We start from the raw sequence: 24,853 nt of genomic DNA, 5'->3' as shown, positions 1-24,853 counted from the left end.
ATACTACAAAGTATATTAAACATTTTGATAAGTCAATCCTGTGTTCTACTGTGTTAGCAGTGCTACTACATCACTTAAGGTTAAGGTTATCTCTAGAGATTTTCTGTAGAAAATACAGCCAGCACTTATTTTGCTCTGACATTTCATATCCCTCATGCCTCATGTAAACAACAATGAGATCAAAGATGGAAAATCAATATTGGGTGTGGATACCATATTTTAGGTGCCCATGTTGGTGGTACATAAAAGCACCCAAATACACTCTCGGAGTGGTTGGCATTAGGAAGAGCATCTAGCTGTAGAAAACCATGCCAAATCAGACTTGAGTCTGGTGCAGCCTTCCAGCATGTTAGCCCAGTCAAACGTCCAAACCATGCCAGCATGGACAACGGACGTTAAATGATGATAATCATGATGATGATCATGATGATGATATACACACACACATATATTTATATATATTTGTGTGTGTATATTGATATATATATATATATATCTGTGTGTGCATGATCGTTTTTATGTGTATGCACATAAGTACCACTCACTCGAACTAATCTCTTAACTAGGAAGAAATCTATCATTGAACCATGAAGGTACAATAGTAATTTATAACTACCACCAAAAAAAGCACATGATGCATGCTTGATGGCAATACATATGCCAGTGAAAATCTTTACCAATGCACAAGGGTGCGTAGTGCTTTTCTGTGCTATGGTTTTACTGCTTCCGTAAGACCCAGACAAACAGTTGTCTGAAATTATGTCTTAATCACCAGTACCATGAAAACCTGTAAGGTCTTTGGTGTCTTAAACAGTATAAAATTTGACTGTTTACATTAGTTGAACTGGTGTACTCATCTTGATTGTTGCTTTCACTACATTTCAGCTGTTGTATGTTCCTGCCTTCTTCAGATATCTTGTGTTCTACTTGGTTGTTGTATTGGAATTTCAGACCTCACCTTTTATTTGATCCACAGCAGGTACACTGTTCTCATTCTGCTCTCTGCGTCTCATGACAGAGAGCAGAATGAGAACAGTGAAACATTCATGCCAACTAGTGGAGAGCTCATGCAGATACATAATGCAGTCACCAGACACAATTATAGATATAAATGCAAAAGCAGAATGTCAGATAAAAATGAAACAAGTCCGTGGGAAAGAGAAAGATGTAGATATTAGAAACAGTGGTTCTTAGGCAATCTTATCAGATAAGAGTGAACATGTGCAAAAGCAATTAAGTTATCTAAGGAAGGCTGATAGTATTGGTATAATAATGATATCTGTCCTCTAACCAGCACAACACAGTAGTTGTTTGTTCAACCAGATCAGAAAACAAATCAACAGAGAGAGCATCCAAACACTGTTTAGAAAACATAGCTGTTCATAAATTGAGTTGCAAGCCAGTGTGAAGAAACAAATCTAACGAAGCAGTAGTTTCATTACATGGGGAAATGGGAGCAAGAGAAATAATATTCTTAAGATTATAAACCTGGAAAAGTTCAGGAAAAGTTATTACACTTGGAAAAGTTCAGGACAGGTTATTACATCTCGTAAAGAACAGAACAAGAAAATTTTTACTTAAAATATTGCAGCTAAGGATAAAATTTCAAATAGGATATTTAGATTTAGAAAATATTAGCTTTTATTAAAACTAAAAATTGTATTTCAAGTTATTACTTTCATTTGTTACTTCTATTAAAAATAAAATATAACTCAAAATACTTTTTACCCTTCAAAAAAATTCAATTTTTTAATTATTGATTAATAATTAGAAATTTGAAAATAGGTTATGAAAAATATATAATTAGTTAGTTCAATAAATAAAATAATGCAAAAATTAATTATATATTACTGTAAAATCTACGTATAACAACAAATTTACAGTAAAATTTGCTCGAGTTATTGCCAAGACTTCACATTTTCAGTCTTGACCCAATACCTATTTTTTACATAATGAATTTACCTACCTTATATACTATTCTACTTTGCATAAAACTATAGCAATATTGGTACTTCTGGCTCTCATTTTTTAAGTAATCTAATGTGTCACTATTTTAACAAAATGATGGTATGTTTTTTAATTATCATGTTAGTTCGTAAATTAAAGTCAAATAATTTTTAATATTCAGATTTTATCCTTAGCTGCAATATTTTAAGTAAAAATTTTCTTGTTCTATACTTTACTAGACGTAATAACTTGTCCTGAACTTTTCCAAGTGTAATAACTTTTCCTGAACTTTTCCAGATTTATAATCTTAAGAATATTATTTCTCTTGCTTGCATTTTTCCATGTAATCCATGTTTTTTCCCAGGCTATGCTATTATGCTAATTAATAATGTGTCAATTAATAATTTAAGATTTTAGCTTATTGAAAATTGAATAATAAATTTAAAGTGAGTGTTGTGTGAGAGAGAGAGAGAGAGAGAGAGAGAGAGAGAGAGAGAGAGAGAGAGAGGAGAGAGAGAGAGAAAGATGTAGGGGACAGGGTGACTGAACATTTTTTAAATTCATTTTTCCTCACATCTTTTTTTAGCAAGTGTGTGATTGACTGAGAGAGAGGAGGGGGAGAAAGTGTGTGTGTTGCTGTATGTATGTGTGTGACAGAGAGTGAGAAAAAGAGAGAGATAGCATAAATTATATTTATTTACTTTTCCTCACATCTCTTTTAGCATGTGTTTGACTGAGAGAGAGAGAGAGAGAGAGAGAGAGAGAGAGAGAGAGAGAGAGGTGTTATCATGTATGTGTAAAATGACTAGGTTCAATCAAAAATGAACACAAATACATATGTACATCCATTATCTGTCGTATACATGTACATGTATCCTTAGTTCAGGATATTTCAATCTTACTATATAGCAACATAAGCTCAATTTATCATCTTTTATTAATATAGGTTTAACAGATGAAGAAATTGTTGCACAGGTGGTGTTGTTCTTATTTGCTTCACACTTCGCAACTTCAACTGAGTTGTCGTTTTTTTCATATATCCTTGCCACTCAGCCAGAAATACAGCAGAAGGTATATGATGAAGTGATGGATGTCATTGGTGACGTAAGTTTCCCTAAGATTTTGGCACAAGACCAGTAATTTGGTGAGAGGGGCTAAGTTGATTACATCAACCCCAGTACTTGGCTGGTACTTATTTTATGAACCCTGAAAGAATGAAAGGCAAAAAACACCTGAGTGGAATTTGAACTCAGAATATGAAGATGGATAAAATGCTGCTGAGCATTTCACCTGGTGTGCTGGCGAGTCAGTAACCTAATAATACCTGAATAATTCATAAACCAGAGATGTTGTAGTGATGTGTACTGCTGTATTATGTGATAAACAGTTTTGAGTTCAAGTAATATGTATTGTATTGTAGAATTGCACTTGTGTTAAGACATAATGCAAGAGATCTGCAATTGGTTAGCTCATCACTAATGAGACTCTAAAATTTTGGTTGTCTGTGACTTAAAAGTTCTAGTCATAGTGAATACAAATGTTTAGAGAAATTTAGCATTAATTATAACTAATTACTGGTTTAGATAGACTTCTAAAGTAATTATTTTAGAAGTCTATCTAAGCCAGTGATACATTTCTAACTATAGAGGCTACTCAGCTGCATATGTCTGAGGTGATTGTGATATAACTGCTTTGTGTGTGTGTGTATATATATATATTCACTAATATTATTTGGATATTAATATAGATAGAATAATTATTTTGGTTGCAAAATTAAAATATGAACAAAGACAATTGTGATTACTCAGAAAAGTGTGGAAATGACAGTAGCTATTGTGAATCTAATATCAACATAATCCTAAACTGTATTTTGTTAAATGCTTATATTTCACTTATTTTATTTATGATTCAGTAGCAAATCAGTGTCATGAATTGAATTTGATATTTATTTGTTTGCAGGAAGAACCTACGGTTGAAAATTTGAACACACTAACTTACCTCGATATGTGTATGTCTGAATTACTTAGAATGTATCCTGCATCACTCAGGTAGTGTTACAATGTTTACATGTGCATGAAATAATTAAATAATGTTTGTTGTAAAGAGGTGAGCTAATGTGATGCATTATGAATTTTATTTATTACTATCAGGAATATTCCACATTAAATTGTATCAACTGTATGGTTTGTTAATAGAATATATTCTACTTAAATACAAATGAAAACTATAGAGAAGGGATATAAGACTACTTGTTGTTGATGGCCTTCTTTTAAGAGAAGAGAGCAAGTAATTGAAAAGTGAACGAACAATTTTGAGGAGAAAATTATAAAGGAAAGCTGCAATATTCAATGGCATATCTCCCATTCTGTAACTCCCTATTTGTATCAATATTCTTCCCTTATTGTTTTGAAAAGTGTGTTCCACAAGAAATATACAATAGTACCAAAAATGTGTTTGATAAGAAACACATAACAGTACCAAATAACATAATAGTAGCATAAGGAATGTATGATAGTACCAATGTTCATATCAATATTCTACACTTGGTGTGAAAAATATGTTCCATAAGGAATACATAATATTACCAAATACATAATAATAGCAATGGCATATCTCCTGTTCTGTAACTCCCTATTTATATCAATACTTCCGCTTATTGATTTTTAAAAATATGTTCCATAAGAAATATATATTAGTACCAAATTTTATAACCTTTCATTACAACAAATTATGACATCATATGTTTACATGCAAAAATCTACTTTGTTGTTGTGATATAATGTAAATGTACTTCACATGCCAGACAGGGGGAGCCCCAAAGGACATCCTGTATGGAGAATTGGACATTGGCACAAGAGCACAACCTCATCTTTGTTTCAAGTACGTCTGCAAGAAAGATATGAAGTTGATGGTTCTGGACATTCTGAGAGGGGAGGAGACTGCAAATGATCGCCATGCTGGAGACAAATATTGCAAAAGTGTGTGAAGCAAGTGGAAGACAAACAGGAACTTGCAACCAAAGAAAAGTGCACTTCATGAAAGGAAAAACCAGTAGCACCTGTAGAAAGCTTCTTTAAATGCAATCGTTGTATGCATGATTACCACTCTCATGTGGGCCTATACAACCACTCACATGTGGGCCTATACAGCCACAACACGTGCTGCATCACCATCAGCAGCTGACATGATTTCTTCAGGCATAGATCCATGGTCTCCCAAGACCGACAGATGCCTACTATTAACATAAATGTAATAGTCAGTCATTGCCCTAATAACAGAACATCCTGTGCATAAAATGTATAAGTTCATATTCCTGTCTCAAAGAGAATGCTACATTATCAAACGAAAGTGAAGTAATGATGTGCTTATAATTGTGTTCTATTGCAATTATGGTCTGTACATTATTGAGGCAGTCTCAGACAAACATGAAGTGAGAATCTAGAAGAGTTTCTCCAGTGTTCTTATTATATCTGAATTGTGTCTGTGATTCAGCTGTGATGTGTCCATATCAGACCATCACCTTCAAATATATAGTGATCAAAACTCTGTTTAAGTACTGAGTCAATAATTTTAACTTCATTTACTTTCAAGAGTTTGCTAAAATATGGGAATATATTTTATTGCTTTTGATGTGTAAATATATCTGTACATTGATTTCAAATTTTGGTACAAGACCAGCAATTTCAGAGATCAGTAAATCAATTACATTGGCCCACAAGGCTCAGCTAGTATTTATTTAATGAATCCGGGGAGGGTGAAAAGCAAATATGGACTGGAGGAATTTGAACTCAGAATGTAGCATTTTGCCCAACACAAAACATTTTCCTTGTTTTGTTAATGATTGTGTCAGCTAGACGCTTTAATATATATATCTGTATATTTTATGGAATTATTCTTAGGTATTAAATATTGCAATTAATTAAGAATTTTCCCTATTGTTCATTTATACAGGCTTCAGAGGTATGCCAAGGAAACTGTTAAGATAAAGGACTGGATAATTCCGAAAGACATTCCTATAGACATATCTATTTATAGCCTTCAACATGACCCTGAATACTGGCCAGAACCACATAAGTTTATTCCAGAAAGGTAGGTCAAATTATTAAAATTTCTATATAAGAAAACAAAGAAATCCAATATTGATATATTTAAATATAAACTGAATAATAATCAATGAACTTATCTTGGTAAAGGTTAAAATATATTTGAATAGCCATATAATTAGTGATTTAAAAAAAAAATCTATATAAAAGCATTCTACATGCATGCGTGCACACACACACACACACACACATAAACACACATGTGCGCATGTGAATGCATAACATGTATGCACATACACACACATTTACCAAGTATCTAATAACCATATAGTTAGGCTATTGTACTCTACAACCCCAACCCTGCAGATAACATGACTGGGAATAATAACTTTACACTAAAAAATACAATGTTGTACATCCTCTGATATCTGATGGTCAACTTCTTAATTTTACTGATCCTGATTTCCAGCATCATACATTCCCAATTCCTCTTCTCTCCGTGCAGAATGACCTTCAATGAAACCCAACTGGCTGCTCTAACTACAAACACTGTTTCATATCTCCCACATACTTCTACAATTGCTCTGAACAAATATCAGACACTGATATATCCAACCTGAGGAGCCTCTACATCTAAAACTTGTTATTATAAAAATACACTTGAGTACCCTTTGAAAAGAAACTGCTTTGCTAAAAGCATCATTTACAGATGTCAAGTGATTACCAGTTCAACTACAAGAGAATATGTTGAAGCCACAGCCAACAACTTTAAGAAGCACATTTACACACACATCCCCTCATACACAAAGCCTAAATTGGCCCACTACTTCATTGGCTGAATACATCTAGCAACTTAAAAATCAAAATCCCCAACACTCATTATAATTGAACATAGTGAAATTTATAACCCCACACATAGAACAAAAGTCATGCCAACTATGTGGCCAGGGAGATTAAAAATGGACTTTGTTTATTTTAATTTTGTAAAGTAAAGGATGTATAAAAAACCACATTATTTATGGGATGACCCAATATATTTATATATGCGTTTATGCATATAGATTTATGCTTTTTATCTTTATTGAATGTGTGCATATAGGTTGTATGGATATGAACACTGTTAACCCCCAAGGATGATATATATTTTCAATTTATTCAAGTATATATTGGGTTGTCTGGAAAGTTCATGCCAATTTATAGTAGCTTACCTATCAACTTATTTTAGAACATGGTTGAGTCCATAAAATAGGATTTGACTACACCTCCATTTAGAGCACAGTTTAAGCTATCTTTTTGTGGAAGAAGGTTTATCTTCCTATAACCTGTGTTAATTCTGTAACCCTTTAAAATGGCAGATAATAAAGTTCATTTTCGGCACTTGATGCTTTTCTTTTTCCGTAAAGGGGAAAATGCCGCACAAGCAACGAAAGAAATATGCGCAGTTTATGGTGATGTTTCTTTACCCGAAAGAACTGTACGGAAGTAGTTCGTAAGGTTCCGAACTGGAGATTGTAGCCTTATTGATAAAGAGCTAGCTGGCAACCCGTCCACTACAGATGATGACCAAATCAAGTCATTAATTGAGAATAACCCACATTGTACAACCCGAGAATTGGCAGAAAACCTCAACCTATCAAAATCCATCATTCACGAGCACCTGGTAAAGCTTGGGTACACAAATTGCTACGATGTTCGGGTATCACATGAGTTGAATGAGAAGAACCTTTTGGATCACATTTCCATCTGTAATTCGCTTTATAAATGGAATGAAAATGCACCTTTTTTAAAGCAAATTGTGGCTGGTGATGAGAAATGGATTATCTACCAAAATGTTCAGAGAAAGCGATCCTGGAGTAAGTGACATGAGCCACCCTTAGCCACCCCAAAAGCGGGTCTTCACTCTAAAAAAGTCTTGCTTTGTGTCTGGTGGGATTGGAAAGGAATTCTGTACTATGAGCCTCTCCCAAGTAACCAGACAATTAATTCTGAGAAATACTGCACACAACTGGATGAGTTAAAAGCAGCAATTCAAGAGAAACATCCAGAATTGGCCAATGGGAAGGGTGCTGTTTTCCAACATGATAATGCAAGACCGCACGTTTCTTTGGGAACCAGACAAAATTGCTGTAGCTTAGCTGGGATGTGTTACCCTACCCTCCATATTCACTAGATATTGCTCCTTCAGATTCCCACTTATTCAGGTCTCTGCAGAATAGTCTTAATGGTAAAAATTTCAATTCCTTGGATGACGTAAAAAGATACCTTGATGAATTCTTTGCCATGAAACCACCTCAGGTATAATCCAGATTGCACAACCTGAGAATTGGAAGAAAGCCTCAACCTATCAAAATCCGTCGTTTATGAGCACCTGGTGAAGCTTGGGTATTTTCAAGTTAAAGGAAAGATGGAGATGCATTGTGTAACAAAATGGTTCATATTTGGTTGATTAAAAAGGAAATGGCAAGTATTTATTGACCTTTTTCTTTCCCTTATAAATCGGCATGAACTTTCTGGAAAACCCAAAATTTTTGTATTTACTTTTACTGTTTTTTACTTAATCTACTTCATTACTTTTCTGCTAAAACCCTCCTCTTCCTCCTTGTCTGCCTAACATCCTCCTCCTCCTCATCATCATCATCACTATCATCGTTGTTGCTATTGTGATTTTAGTCCAAATCACTTCAACTCCTCTCATATTTTTAAGCCCAAATGCACATCAGTTTTGTAGACACTGTTCACTACTAGCATTCCTAACTACACACTGATACATGATTCTCTGCCCCAACCTCTCCTTAACCCTTTCAATTCTATTCCCTGTTCTCAATTACCCCTCCTCCTTTTACTATGCACACAACCAATCGCCATTCCTTTTATTTTCACATACCTTCCTTCCTTTTCCTATCTACCCTGTACGTCTCTTTATATTTCTCCTTCTGCACCTCCCTCCACCCATATGCTTATTCTTCCTCCTAACTCAGTAGCCGATTTCTGCTATCCTGGCAATATATATATGTATATATATATATAATTTAATATAACATATATATATATATATATATATATATATACATATATATATATATATCTGTATGTATGGTGGGGAGTGGGTGGATGAGTGTTAAATAAATTGAGACAATATAACCAATTCTCTGTGGAATTTATAGGACGTTTATAAAGGGAAAGGTAGTCTTACAACTGTTTCTGGGATATTAGTGATATCCCTTCATCAGAGACAATATGAGAGAGTTAACTAGAGAGAAATAGTAGTGTTCAATATAAGGCGTTATTTAGGAAAAAAATAAAATTATATCTATACATAGGATGTTGCAGGTCCGTTATCCAAAGAAAGTGCTGTATAGAATGGGTAGAAATACTTCTTGTGCATGGTATGTAGATTCCAATTGGAGTTCATGTTTTGTTATTACAAGTAGATTGTGTGGAGACATAAATTCCATGTGTTGTTCATTCAAAGGGGTCTTGTGGTGGGAATGAAATTTTGAGAATGTACTGGTAGGGGTAGGTAGACAGAGACAAGTGAATAGATATATATGTTAGGAGGAGAATGGTATTAGTCAAAAGGAATAAGGAAAGAAAGAAAGAAAGAAACAGGAAGAAAAATAGAAAAAGGAGTGCTAGATGGTGGTCAAGATATTGTAAGGGAGATGGGAGAGGAGAGCTATCAGGATAAAAGGAATAGGGGGAGGGATAGAAGGAAGAAATAAGAATGTAAGGAAGGAATATGCATGAGGATTGGGAGGTGGGGTGATATGTTTGGAAGGTACTAAGGTGGGGAGATAGGCAAAGAAAATGTTATGGTGTGGGGTGGGGGTAGTAAAGTGAGTAGTAAACCTCAAAAACGAGGGAAGAATAAGATATAATGGTCAAGTTTGTAAAAATAGAAGTAGTTATTTATTGTACTAGCTAAAGTGATATTGGGGGCTGATGAATCAGAGAGAAGAAGCAAGTTATGCATATAGATATTCACATGTACACACATGCTTAAAAATGTGTATATGCACTATTATGTAGGCCCACATACTTATGTACCTATACCCATATGCATATCTTCATACATACAGATATATATATATACATACTAATACATACACCAACCCTATTCATACACACGTCCAGACCCCTCATACGCACTTATACTCTCTCATACACACACACACACACTTATACATACTAATACGTACTAATACATACTAATACATACTAATACATACACCAACCCCATACATACGCCTGTCCAGACCTATCCTACGTACTAATACTCTCTCATACACACACACACACACACCCTTATACATACTAATACATACTAATACATACACCAACCCTATACATACACACGTCCAGACCCCTCCTACGCACTAATAGGTGGTCATTCAACCCTATTATCAACCCTATTATCTCCCCTTATTTCGCTCTCGCGTCTCATGTTTGATCTTTGACTTCTGGCCGAAATCAGATCGCCATGTTGATTCGTTAGTTACTGCACACATTTTTTTTCTCTCCTTTCTGTGTTTTTCTCTCTGTGTGTATCTTTCTGTTGAAGAGCGTAGGCTCGAAACGTTAAAGACTTGTTTTATTTATATTTCCTGAGCGCCATACTAATACAATTGTTTGTTTGTTTTCCACCTGCCTTCGTCTTTTGTCTATTTTCATAAAGCTTCCCGTATATATATATATATATATATATCAAAGTGGAGTTGTAAGGTACCACATGAGCGGAATTATATATGAAAGAAGGTTTGAAAATGCAATTTTAAAAGATGTTTATTTACTTTACCGGTTTCTCTTTTTAGAAAATGATTGTCAAATGATTGCAGTAAATCCCTAAATCATCCATAACTTTTGTATTATCTTCTCAAAGTACACCAAAATCTCAGACAATAACAATTAATATCGTATTTATAGAATACAAAACAACTTTGATAAAATATTATACCTACTTTTCTGACGAAAACAATGCCGTTCTAAACATTTTGGCCGCAACTGTATATATATATATATACACACACACATATGTGTATGTATATATATTTATTATTAAACATTTAAAACATTTAAAATATTTAAACCATTTTGTAGTCTCATTTTATTTAACATATACAGGCTCACACAACACCCACATTAGACTCCTCATTAATATTATTATGGAACTGGGAGTCTAACTGTGGCCCTCCTGTAGCATATATATAGCCTTACCTGCTTTAATTATGTTAATAATGAGAAATATTTCATTGATGGAGATTTTTATATTTTTATTAACGAATTGCTACATATGTTTTCGCAAGACATGTCTTCTTATGGGACTACCTTACCATATCCTTAGGATATTATTAAATATTATTTATAATATCCATGGACCCTCGGCAAATCCCTTAATTTGACATAGATACTTCTTCAGGAAAATTTTGCCTTAATTTTATAAAGCATAAACTTAAAGTCTGGTCATAGAGTGACCGATAGTTTTGTATCCACAAAAGCAACAGCTTTGTAGACGGCTCATCAGACTCTATGCAAAGACTAATTTAACTTTTCACCTCACCGAATCAGAAAAATGCTACAACAAAATTTTAAACAACTAACAGTGAAAAAATGATATTGAGTATGGCTTAGTATCTATTTTGTGAAGGTCTCTTATTAGCTTAAACAGCAAACTGGAAGACCCAATTTTCCAGTCAGTCGTGCTTGAAATGAACACATTTTCAGAAAACTTCTTTACAATTAGAAAATTATTATTTTTAAAATCTCACAACACGAGATATTCAGCAACAGTACTTTGTAGTAAAGATTGTTTGCCAACATAACATGGCAGTCCTGGTTTAGGACTAATATTGCTGTAAATTAGTCCCAGAAATCGCGATACACAGATATTGTTTTGAGCTGAGTGGGGATGCTAGATTCTCTTGTTCGAAAACATAAGGACACAGATCGTGTCATATAGCCAGCTGGAGATGATGTCTCCTGGGGCTAAATTACAGCAACATTGGTCCTAAACCAGGACTGCCATGTTATGTTGGCAATTAATCTATATTTCTACTTTTTAAGAATTTTGGTTTGCTCTATTTTGCAGATCTTACAGCATCTGTTCCCATTAATATATGGGCCTGGATGTTTTATGATCTTCCACCTGATATCATATGGGATCCCTTGATCACTGAGGTGCCACACATAGCTGGCCAGGGACTCCAAAGGTTGAGTGGTGGTTGCAGAAGCTTCACTCGAAAGCTGAGCTGGACAGTCCGATATATTTACAGGCTTGGGTGCTGGCCATATATGCATTCCTTGTGTATCTTTGGTAGCCTTAAGGCATGAGGATGTTGTTGGTGTCACCTGTGGTTACGCGCAAACGTAAACAATATTCACACATAAACACACATAATGCCTGAGCACACACTTTATGCACAAACACACATTCATGCCTTTAACACACACACACACCTAAAAGCAACACATGCACACACGCATGCTACTCACATAAAGTATATACTCACCCATACCTTTGCACATACATACACACATCTGATAACCTCATGCACCCATACATTAGAAGCTAGTCTTAAATTCCTCGGTTATAGCTTGGAGGACCATGATAAACAAGAGGGGGTTAAGAACTGATCCCTGATGGACTCCTGTTTTACACTAAACTACTTGCCATACTCATTGTCGACTCTCACCTTACTGACAGAATCCCTGTACATGTTTGTACAGCTCTCACTAATCACTCATCTATCCCTAGTGTCCTCATTCCCCGCCAGACAAGGGAATGGGGAACCCAGTCAAAGGCCTTTTCCATATCAACAAAAGCCAAAATCAGACGTTCGTTTTTGGCCATGTATTTCTCCTGCAGTTGCCTCATCAGGAAGATATCATCAGTGTTGATTCTTCAAAGTACAAATCCAAACTGCATCTCATTTATGCTAATTCTTTTCCTAATTAATTGAGCTACGTCCCTTTCTGCAACTTTCATCACCTGGGCCAGAAATTTGATGCCTCTGTAATTATTTCTGTCTAGGACATCACCTTTGTCTTTGTAGCAGTTGACTATAATATTGCTTCTCTGATCATTGGGCATGACTCCCACTTGGACAACCTGATTAACTATAATGGTGACCAAGTCATATCTCACTCTGCCAGATATTTTAAGCATCTCAGCAGTGATTCCTGATGGGCTGAAGGCTTTTCCTGTCTCCATATCCTTAGTTGCTTTATCTACTAAGCTACTGTCATCCAGATGGCTGGTCTCTCTGTTCGGTTCAGATTAACTCTTTCGTTACCTATCCGGCTGAAACCGGCTCTGGCTCTGAGTATAAATGTGCTGTTTTCATAAGTTTTGAATGAAAATCTTCCACCAAACCTTAATCTCAATTTATGTTCCTTACACTAGCTTAATGATAACTATGTTATTTTACTGAATTCTTTGTTATATTTAAAGTAATTGAAAGAAACACAGAGCATCTCAAAATAAATACAGTAACGAAAGGGTTAAGCAGGCTCTCCTTCTCCCATGCATTTTCTACATTTAGCAACCTTTCATAGTGGCACTTCCAAGCCTCTTCTTTGCAAAATCACTAACTGCAAGTGAGCCATCATCTATGAGAACACATTGCTCTGCTACCACAGCACGATCTTCTCTGACAATGTTTTGCAATCCAAAATACTTCAAGCTTCTGGTCTTCACATCGCAGGCCATTGACAAGCTTTCTCCTTTCTGCTTCTCCCCTGGCCAAGCATACCTGTCTTCTAACCTCCCTCATAGCTACCTGGTATAGTTCTTTGCTACAATACAAAATACACATAGATGAATAACGATATATTATGCACCTTACAAGGTAAATTCTCATTCCCAAAATTGTATGTGTTTTATATTACTTTTTAGCGTATCGCAAAGCTGTCTTGATTTACGAATCATTTGGTATTTTCTTATAACGGTACTCTAATCTTCAGATTTGCACCTGAAGCAAAAGACAAACTGAATCCTTATACCTTCTTACCATTCGGCATTGGACCAAGAATGTGTATAGGCATGAAAATGGCAAGATTGGAATTTAAGCTTGCTATCGCTACCATAATCAGAAAATATAAATTTGTGAAATCTCCGAAAACCGAGGTAAGATAATATGAATATGAAATCTTAATATATAAAACAGAGTTTGTGTGTGTGTGTGTGTGTGCATGGACATATGTTCCTTATGGATTTGAAAACCTAGTTGCCGATTTTGGCGTATTAGGTATCAAATGATTCAGTAATCTTTCATCGACCAAATAATGTAAGATTTATTAGTATTACTTAGTAGATGATCTAATGTGAAGTACTTTTGTGTTTTGTTTAGCCCAGCGTTACCTCTGATATAGCAGACCCATCGAATATCTTTTTTTTCCTTCCTGAAATACTGTAGATCTGTGTCTTTCTTTTGATGAAAGGTTGTGTTTTAAGAGAGATTTGGCTGCTTTCTGTAGTAGCACACGTTACTACAGACACACCTCTGTGTGTGTGTGTCTGTGTGTGTTTTGTTGTAGTGAAAAAAATACTTTTTCTCAGAATATTTTGCACAATAATTTTGTAAGAAATCTGGACATCTTTCTTACTGCTAACCATTCAGCTTCAAAAAACAATTGTTAATTGCTGGAAGTCTTGTAGACTGAGATGTACATATACTGTTATCGTATAGATTGGAAGTTCAATATGAAATTTGAACTCGTTATCTTGTGGTTAGTAATCCATTACCTTAAATTTGAAACCATTAAGTCTTTAAACATTATCATACTGGGTTTAGTCTTTTGACTGTCACCATGATAGGGTATCACCTTTAAAAATGTAATTGACCATACTGAGCTCAGTACGTATTTCAATCTGTTATTTATTTTATAGATCTCTGCTTGATGAACTGCTAACTTTGAGACATAATGGGGCACAATACTCGATTTTTACAACAAATGTAAACACACACACATATTGAGTGCAAGAATGTGGTTGAGAAGTTTGCTTCCCAGCCACATGGTTCCATGTTCAATCCCTCTGCATGGTACTTTGAGCAAGTGTTTTCTACTATAACCCTAGGCCAACCACAGACTTGTGACTGAATTTGGTTGATTGAAACTGCAGCATTGTTCAACAGAAAATGACTGAAAAACATGTTTATAAAGAAGAGTTGTTTGCTTCATACTCCTCATAAGCTGGTTCTGCCCATAAGAAAGGAACAAATAATACAATGTGGCTGTAGGTAATAACCCCCCGGGCAACGCCAGGGTGCATTGCTAGTATAATGTAATTTCAAGCAATGATTTATTGTTACGAAATGTCAGTTATGAAAGGTGAGTGTATACAATACAACTGGGAATTGAAACTGGATTGCATGTTGGCTGGCTGAATGCATAATTTATTACTGTACCCTCAGCCCCACTAGTATAGTTAGAAATGAATTTGTAACTCACCTGGGGACATGGGAAATCGACATTTGAAGTATTAATGCATCTTCCAAAGTGAAGTGAATCTTAAGTGTATTGTGATGACTTTGACCATTTGAAATCTAAATTTTGATTGAACAAGGTAAGAATTCTTCTCTTATAAATGAGTTTTTGTAACTGTTATAAATATTAGAAGATTTCATATTTTGACTGAATCTGAAATTTTAAAGAAATATCATTAGTTGTATGTGTTTGATTGTCACACTTTATCATTGATCAACAATTGAAATATCTTAATGCTCACTGACTTTATTTCCTGGTAATTCTCTTTCTAGGTTCCTCTTAAGACAGGAGGGCAAATATTTCTTTATGCAAAGAATGGAATATGGTTGAAGGCTGAAAAACGATAATCTGAAATTTGCCAAAGAAATGCTGTGCTATAATGTTCTTCACATTTCAAACAGTAAAATTAGTTCCTGTAGACAACACCAGAATAATTCTTTAACAATATAAATTCTTTTTCTTATATATATATATATCTTCTGCTGAACCACAAAGTTACAGGGACATAAACACATCAACATCAGTTGTCAAGTGATGGTGGGGGAGACAAGCACAGACATACAAACAAATATATATATAATACTAGCTGAGGTACTCGGTAATTTCCAGGAGAGTGGGGCTTATCCCTTGGTTCTGTTCTCATAAAACTGTTTTGCTAATCCAGTAACAACAATACAAAGTATGTTGCCTTAAAATGGTTTTTGTGCATTTATTGAGAATACCGAAACTGTCTTAAGTGATGGTGGGGAGACAAGCACAGACATACAAACAAATAATATATAATACTATCTGAGGTACTCTGTATATTTCCAGAGAGTGGGGCTTTCCCTTGGTTCTGTCTCATAAAACTGTTTTTGCTAATCCAGTAACAACAATACAAAGTATGTTGCCCTTAAAATGGTTTTTGTGCATTTATTGAGAATACCGAACTGTCTTACAGAAGATCTTGTTTTTAGGAATTCCCAATAAGTTATGAATACCCAAATTGTGAAGTCAGTTATGTAATAACATGACATTAATTACTCGATAGTAAGAAATCAAATAAAGTAGCCCCGAAAAGGGCCTTAATGCATTTCCAGAGTATATAGAACTTCGGAGGAAATACTAATAAGGCATGTATACTAAAATCATAAAATATATATAATAACAGGCTAATCTGATATGAGATAATAACAATTCAAAGTAAATAACTCTGAAAAAAGCTTTTGTTTTCCCAGAGAATATTACCCTCAGCGGTGCTAGTGTTGGTATATTCATGAATAAGTCACTAAACAAAATAAGTTGATCTATTGTTTAGGAAATACTATTTACTTGTTTAAGCATTGTAGTGGATAAATTGTGAAAATAACTCAAATAGTTCAAATACTATGAAATAAGCATACTCAATTTGATTTATATGAAATAATTTATGAACATGAATGGGTCATTTCCCATGGCTATATATAAGAATCCCTTTCAGGAGCAAATGGTTTATTTTCCCTTGGATGTTTAAAAATAATACATTAGTTATATGTAGTAAAGGGAATCCCTTCCAAGGGCCCTATTATCGACTTTTTTTCAACAATCAAAGTATGTCACTAGTTTTCCAGACCTAAGTTTTACTCACACGTCAGGTTGCATAGAAATCGATAAAACAATGTTGGAGGAGTTAGATAACAAACACACCTACAGATTTCCACATATGTAGTAGATATGTATATATATATATATATATATATATATATATATATATATATAATAATATATATATAGATGTGTGTTGTATACAACCAGGGTTCTATATGCAAAGTTGGACTTCCCATAAACAAATTTTGTCCCTAACTCTGAATATGCATTGCTGAAATCGGGGTATGTCTTATACACCCCTGTGTTTTTTCATGTCAACAAATACTGTAATTAATGGAAAGGGAAATAACTCTGAGTAGCGTTGACCACAAACTAGATAAAATCTCTGAGTGGTTTAAATGCACGAGTCTGTGATGTCCAAGTGACTAAAAAGTGAGAGAGGAAAATGTAAAAGGAATAGAAGAGTAGAAGTACATGAACAATGGCTTGCCTAGTATTATATTTTATTGAAGCCTGAATGATAAGACAAGATGACCTTGGCAGTATTTGAACTCAGATTATAAATAATCAGAACAACGACATTTATTGCTAATTAGCAAATGAGATAAATCCTACATGTTCAAAGTATTAGGAAAACCAATCAAATATTATTGAAATAACTTTTCCCACACATAAAAATTACAATGAATAAAAAGAACAAACTAGATATCATAGTCTGAAATATATGTTTAACCATACAAAATGACAGTATTTAAAATCTAACTGGCCCACAAGTCAGCTCTTTCAGAGCTAACTAAGACAAACATATAATTTAACAAAGCTTCATCTTTGAACATGTTGAATTTAGAAAGAATTGCTTGTTAAAGCTGGCGGGAAATATCTCAAAAGGACGTTTTCAGAATTTCAACAAAAAAACCTCTACAAATTATCTGGTTTCTTAGACATAGTACATGCTGTGTAGGTTTTCAATTTCCAGTTAATTTGAGATGTTGAATATTTGCTAATATATGAGTGTTTGAGAATGGTACACCTGTTTGTCTGCTTTACTTGTCCCAAAATTATGGATTATGTCTTCAACATATACAGAATTGTTAAAATGTCAGGCAAATTGCTTTGTGGTATTTCATCCACCTTAATGTTTTGAGTTCAAATTTCATCAAGGTCAACCTTTGCCTTTCATCTTTCCAGGGTTGATAAAATAAGTACCATTTGAGCACTGGGGTGGATGAATCCAACTTAATTATTTATGGGAATGAGTATAAAAGCTGCCCGCTCTACCAAGCCATGTTGAACCAATGTGGCAGAGCAAGCTCATCAAACCAGCATGATCTCAAGCTCCAATTCAAGGCCTACACATCAGACTGTGGTTGGTGGAGAGAAGATGCTGACGCCTTCATTCTGCAATGGACTGAACATGGGGAGTCTAATCTAAAATGTATCTGTATGGTTGTGTGAGTGTGTGTGAGTGCATGTATGTAACTATAGTTTCTATAGTCTAGTTTTAAAATGCCAATGACTACCAACACAAACATACCATGTGAAAATATATAAACTATTCAACTTATGACAGCCTATTTTTCAGACAAAATCCATGAATAAATAAAGAAAGAAAGAAAGAAGGTGAGTTTTAATGTCCATCTCTGTACATAAACGCAAATAGAGGAAACTGATGTGATATCAGCCATTGAAGAGCCGAGCTCAAACTCAGCAACGGGCCCTGATGGATTCCCTGCAATCCTCCTAAAGAAATTCAAAAGAGCTCTAGCTAGACCACTTCAAATCCTTTTCCAGGAGTCCCTCAGGATGGGGAAACTCCCCCAAAAACTAAAAGAGGAATATGCCCTATCCATAAGGGAGGAAGCAGAGGCAGAGGCTAGTAATTATAGACCTGTCTCCCTGACCTCCCACGTCAGTAAAGTCATGGAGCACATTGTCAGGAAGAGACTGATTGAGTTCCTTGAGGACAATGACCTGCTCTCTGACACCCAACATGGTTTCGCTTGGGAAGGAGCTGTCTTACACAACTTCTGCGACACTATGACTGGGTACTGAAGCAATTAATGAACTGCTCAAAAGTGGATGTGATATACCTTGACTTTGAAAAGGCATTTGACAAGGTCGACCATGGAATGATATACCACAAAATACGGGGACTCAGCATCACAGGTGAAGTCGGAGAGTGGCTGCATGATTTCCTAAAGGATAGGAGCCAAGCTGTAGCAGCCAACAGAGCTCTCTCCACAGAGACACCAATAGTGAGTGGAGTGCCCCAGGCACTGTGCTGGGGCCACTGCTTTTCGTGGTAGCCCTATCGGATATGCCATCAGTGACAAAGGCAGTCATGCTTACCAGCTATGCCGACGACGCAAAAGTCTCACAGTCAGTCAAGGAAACCTCTGATGCTACGCTCTGACAGAAAGGTCTAGATGCCATCTATACATGGGCTGAGGATAACAACATGCAATTTAATGCAAGTAAATTCCAAGCCCTCCGCTACCAGTTAAGCACTACTCAGGAATCACGACATCAGTACGTTGGACCAAGTGGAGCAACGATCCCAGAATCAAATATGGTGTGTGATCTTGGAATAGAAATGAGCAACATTGCCTCATTTAACACACATATCAACAAAATGGTAGCAGAAATGATTACAGAAATGCATATTTATACACATTTGAAAAAAACGTGAAGAGAAACATTTTCTAAATTAGTTTTATTCTATAAATATAACATTTTATATTATGTACATGTGAAAGAAAAGATAATTTTCGTTGTGTAGAAGTACGACTATATATTTCACTAGCTAATTCGTAAATCTAACTAATAAATAAATGAACAATTCAAAATAGACTTGTTGTGATTATCTTTGGACATGGCATGAAAATCACCAATGTTTCAAAGGAGTGAGTGTCATGGAGTTCAGTTACATCCAACAAAACACTAAAGTTTTGGATCTTTTCCTTTTGAACGGCAGATGTCAACATAATTTCTAGTTAACTAAACACTTTAAAACTTCGTATACTGGTAGAATGTGTCAAAATAAAACATTTTTTCCTCTTGGCTTTCTTGAGAAAATTGTAATTTGTTTGTTTAACGTAGTTTAATTTTTCGAATTTTAACCAATGAATCGCCTCTAATTGAGCTAAAATCATTTGCTGCGTCTAAAACTGAGATAACATCCTGTCACTAACCCTAAACCTAACCCTAATTTTTTTTTTAATTGTTAAATTAATACTACACTGCTACGGAAAATGGGATTTTTTTCTAGCGGTGTCAAATGAAAATGTCACCCATAATTATAACCCTAGTATCGATCTATTGCATTTCAATCTATTTTAGATTTAGGGTTAGAGTTAGGGTTAGTGTTAGGGGTGGGGGAAGGGTATCTTTTTTTCATCGCAAATGTAAATAAACCCAATCTGTTTCTTAAACGAGGGACATATTCATACAGCACGGAATGTTTTCACCCCAAATGGAGGTGAGCGATTGGTTAAAATTGCTGAAATGCTTGAAATTAAAGTGGAAATATGTTACAACATATAGAATTTTCTCAATAAAGCCAAGAAAAAATGATGTTTTATAAACACATTCTACCAGTATACGAAGTTTAAAAGTGTTTAGTTAACTAGAAATTGTGTTGACATGTGCCGTTCAAAAGGAAAAGATCCAAAGTTTTTCCCAAAATCCAGGGTTTTTGTAACTGCTCAACTTGACTTAAAAGAATCGAAATCCATTACAAATATTCTTTACGTAACTTTTTAGAATCCTTATATGAGCAGTTATATTAACCAATGGAAAAAACGAAAATAATAATTCTTTGGCAATATAGGCGCAGGAGTGGCTGTGTGGTTAGTAGCTTGCTTACCAACCACATGGTTCCGGGTTCAGTCCCACTGCATGGCACCTTGGGCAAGTGTCTTCTACTATAGCCTCGGGCCGACCAAAGCCTTGTGAGTGGATTTGGTAGACGGAAACTGAAAGAAGGCCGTCGTATATATGTATATATATATATATATATATATATATATACCGGAGTAAACACATAAATGTGAAACAAGGTGGAAAAAAGAGTACTCAAATACCAGTGGTAGAGTAATATGCTTTATTTTAAGCAGCAGAAAATTCAACAAAATCTGTTACTCTGAGTTTCTCGTTGCCGTTCATCAGACAGTTTTTGCTAGAATGGAACCATTCTAGCAAAAACTGTCTGATGAACGGCAACGAGAAACTCAGAGTAACAGATTTTGTTGAATTTTCTGCTGCTTAAAATAAAGTATATATATATATATATGCGTGTGTGTTTGTCCCCCTAGCATTGCTTGACAACCGATGCTGGTGTGTTTATGTCCCCGTCACTTAACGGTTCGGCAAAAGAGACCGATAGAATAAGTAATGGGCTTACAAAGAATAAGTCCTGGGGTCGAGTTACTCGATTAAAGGTGGTGCTCCAGCATGGCCGCAGTCAAATTACTGAAACAAGTAAAAGAGTAAAAGAGTAATACGACATTGCGTCATATTGCCAGCTACCACCAATTGGCGCCTTATTTCAAAATGTCTAAAATGGCTACTTGCTACATTCAGCTTTTCGCCAGAAAAATTAAAATTTTGCGAAAAAGAAATTCGTAATACATATTTTTTTCAATACAACATTTGCATTAATAGTTATAACACATCAATATATACAATGCATTATAAATTACATGTTAAACATATGAAATTAGCCTTTCAATACGGCTTTACAATTATAATGTTCAAATACAGTTCCTTTCAGTTCACGTGGAAAAAATAAATTTATGTATATAATCCAGAAATATAAAAAATATTTTGAAAATCCTCAAACAAACTGAGAAAGTTCTTTTGGAAAATGCACAATTCTGCCACTTCTAGTCTTTTTCACTTGGGTCGGGGATTTCAAAATTGACTTTAGAGTGTTTCCATTAACATTAGATTTGTTGCTTTGAATATCACTTTGTTTCAAACTATGTCGATATGTATTGCTCACATCTTCATTTTCATGACAGGAATATTGGTCGAAATAAGCTTTGTGTCCAAGAATTTATATCAGAAGGAACAAAACTTTTAACATTTTGCAATTTTCTTGTAGACGAGTTACATAATCATTAACATCTCCATTAAAAGAATTGGTTTCTTGGAACATTTGACCAGGTAGAGTTAATGTTGTTCCGTACAAGAGTTCAGCAGGAGAATATTGTAAATTTTCTTTAACAGCACTTCTAATTCCTAACAATGCCACTGGTAAGGCTTCAAACCAACTGTTAGAATCAGAATAAGTTCTTAATGAAGATTTCAACTGCCCATGAAACCTTTCTATCATTCCGTTAAATTGTGGGTGACATGAAGTTGTACGAATTCTATTAATCCCCAACAACTTATTGAATTCTGCGAATAAGCTAGACTCAAATTGTCAACCACGATCTGTTGTCACTGTGTTTGGTATGCCAAATCTAGACATCCAATTGGTAAATAAGGTTTTCGCTGTAGTTACTGCAGATACGTCCTTTATCGGATAAGCCTCCGGCCATCTCGAAAAACGATATATACACGTCAACAAATATATATTTCTTTACTACCCACAAGGGGCTTAAACACAGAGGGGACAAACAAGGACAGACAAACGGATTAAGTCGGTTACATCGACCCCAGTGCGCAACTGGTACTTAATTTATCGACTCCGAAAGGATGAAAGGCAAAGTCGACCTCGGTGGAATTTGAACTCAGAACGTAACGACAGACGAAATACGGCTACGCATTTCGCCCGGCGTGCTAACGTTTCTGCCAGCTCGCGCCTTTGTTCCCGTCAACAAATATATATTATCTTCACATGGAGTTAAGGGTCCAACTATATCGATGTGGATATGTTGGAATCTCGCATCTGGATTTGCAAATGTACCTAATGGTGCTTTGATATGACGATGTTCTTTTGATTTTTGACATTGCATACATGATTTGAGCCCGGAACGAATATCTTTATTCATACCAGGCCAAACAAAACGACTTGATGTTAATTTCGGTACTACTAGCGAACAGTGGTCCCGGTGCGTGCTAGTTAGTCGTAAGTAGTCGATCCAACAACGACTTTTAACCCTAAACCCAACCTTAGTTTTTTTATAAAAAAATTTATTTACTTAGTTTAAAAAATTATTTACTTTGTTCGAAAAATATTATTTAATTTTCTTTGATATGTAATCAGCCTTGAAATACAAACATACGCGCAAGTCGTTGTAGGATCGACTACTTACGACTAGCTAGCGCGAGTGCGCGCAGCGGGACCACTGTTCGCTAGTAGTACTTTAATTTCAATGAAGCTTCTATACCTGGATGAGATAAATTATGTAAGGTAGAAAAAACAACTTTTCTATGCTTTTCAGGCACAAACGGTCTCGAAAAACCTGTAGAAATATCGCACCAAATATGTGAATTACACGATGGATCGGCAACACTTTAAATTTTAAAGAAGTTGAATTGGAATTTTTATATAAAGAAAATTCTTTATCCGCAACTTGATCCTTAGACATTTCTTCCAAATTTATAGTGTTTAGTGAATTTAATGCATCTACATTCATTCTAGAAAGTGCATCTGCTGCCGAATTTTCAACACCCTTGATATAACCGCATATCCACACAAGCATTCTGCAGCCAGCATTTTAATGACAACGTTTTAATGACAATAATGTTGAAACATGGCCAGCAATTTTGGGAGAGTTGTAGAGTAAATTACATCATCTCTTGTACTCCACTGGTACTTATATTATCAACTCCGATCAAATGAAAGACTAAGTAACATAGCAAAACACAACCAAATGCTGGCTAGCAAAGGAGTCAAATCCAACAGTGGATAGGTGCACACAGACGTTTTCATATCCCCATAAGGCATTCAAAATGAGAATGGAACTAGATGAGAATAATTATTGAAGAGGTCATAAAAATACTATAATGGTTGGAAGCACTCCGTCGGTTACGACGACGAGGGTTCCGGTTGATCCGAATCAACGGAACAGCCTGCTCGTGAAATCAACGTGTAAGTGGCTGAGCACTCCACAGACACGTGTACCCTTAACGTAGTTCTCGGGGATATTCGGCGTGACACAGAGAGTGACAAGGCCGGCCCTTTGAAATACAGGTATAACAGAAACAGGAAGAAAGAGTGAGAGAAAGTTGTGGCGAAAGAGTACAGCAGGGATCACCACCATCCCCTGCCGGAGCCTCGTGGAGCTTTTAGGTGTTTTCGCTCAATAAACACTCACAACGCCCGGTCTGGGAATCGAAACCGCGAGTCCGCTGCCCTAACCACTGGGCCATTGCGCCTCCACTATAATGGTTACAGATCCAGTAATTACTGTTGTAAGGAAAACAGATTAATTAGGTTGTTGTGTACATGATAGCTAAGCAATTATTCATAAAATATATTTCCTCTGTTAACTGTTTAAACCAGGTAAAATGGTGAGACAAATAGAAAATTTTATATCAAACTAGACAACACAACTGGGAGCATAAATTTTTGGTTTCAAATTTTGGTACACGGCTAATAATTTCAGGAGAATAGGGAAAGTCAATTCCAACTCATAACGTTACGAAGGATTTTGCCAAGCCCGTCGTCTTAAAATTAACGCGTGTGCTTGGTCTAGGGGAGATAATTCTGTTATCACTATCTAAGAAGAATAGTTTTTGATAGGAAAATTGTGTCATAAAATGATACACTATTATAAAATAGTGTGGTGTGTGCGCGTGTATACACACACACACATATTTATAGGCTTGATAGTAAGCCATGCACCTCGTTCCTGCAATTTGAT

At 35.3% G+C, this 24,853-nt stretch overlaps 1 protein-coding gene across 1 annotated transcript in view; it reads left to right on the top strand.

Annotated features, from left to right (window-relative positions):
* LOC115220571 (cytochrome P450 3A7-like) overlaps positions 1-15,939 on the top strand; it is a 29,688-nt gene extending 13,749 nt beyond the window's left edge. The window contains exons 10-14 of the mRNA XM_036509835.1: positions 2,894-3,051; positions 3,907-3,995; positions 5,899-6,036; positions 13,950-14,112; positions 15,746-15,939. Of these exons, the coding sequence (XP_036365728.1) occupies positions 2,894-3,051; positions 3,907-3,995; positions 5,899-6,036; positions 13,950-14,112; positions 15,746-15,820 (623 nt within the window). The 3' untranslated portion in view covers positions 15,821-15,939. The remainder of the gene's footprint in view (positions 1-2,893; positions 3,052-3,906; positions 3,996-5,898; positions 6,037-13,949; positions 14,113-15,745) is intronic.
* Positions 15,940-24,853: the final 8,914 nt, after the last annotated feature.

The sequence above is a fragment of the Octopus sinensis genome, linkage group LG16 (genome assembly GCF_006345805.1).
Source record: "Octopus sinensis linkage group LG16, ASM634580v1, whole genome shotgun sequence".
Lineage (NCBI taxonomy): Eukaryota > Metazoa > Mollusca > Cephalopoda > Octopoda > Octopodidae > Octopus > Octopus sinensis.
Note: the sequence above shows the minus strand (reverse complement) of the source record. Positions and strands in the feature narration are given on the sequence as shown.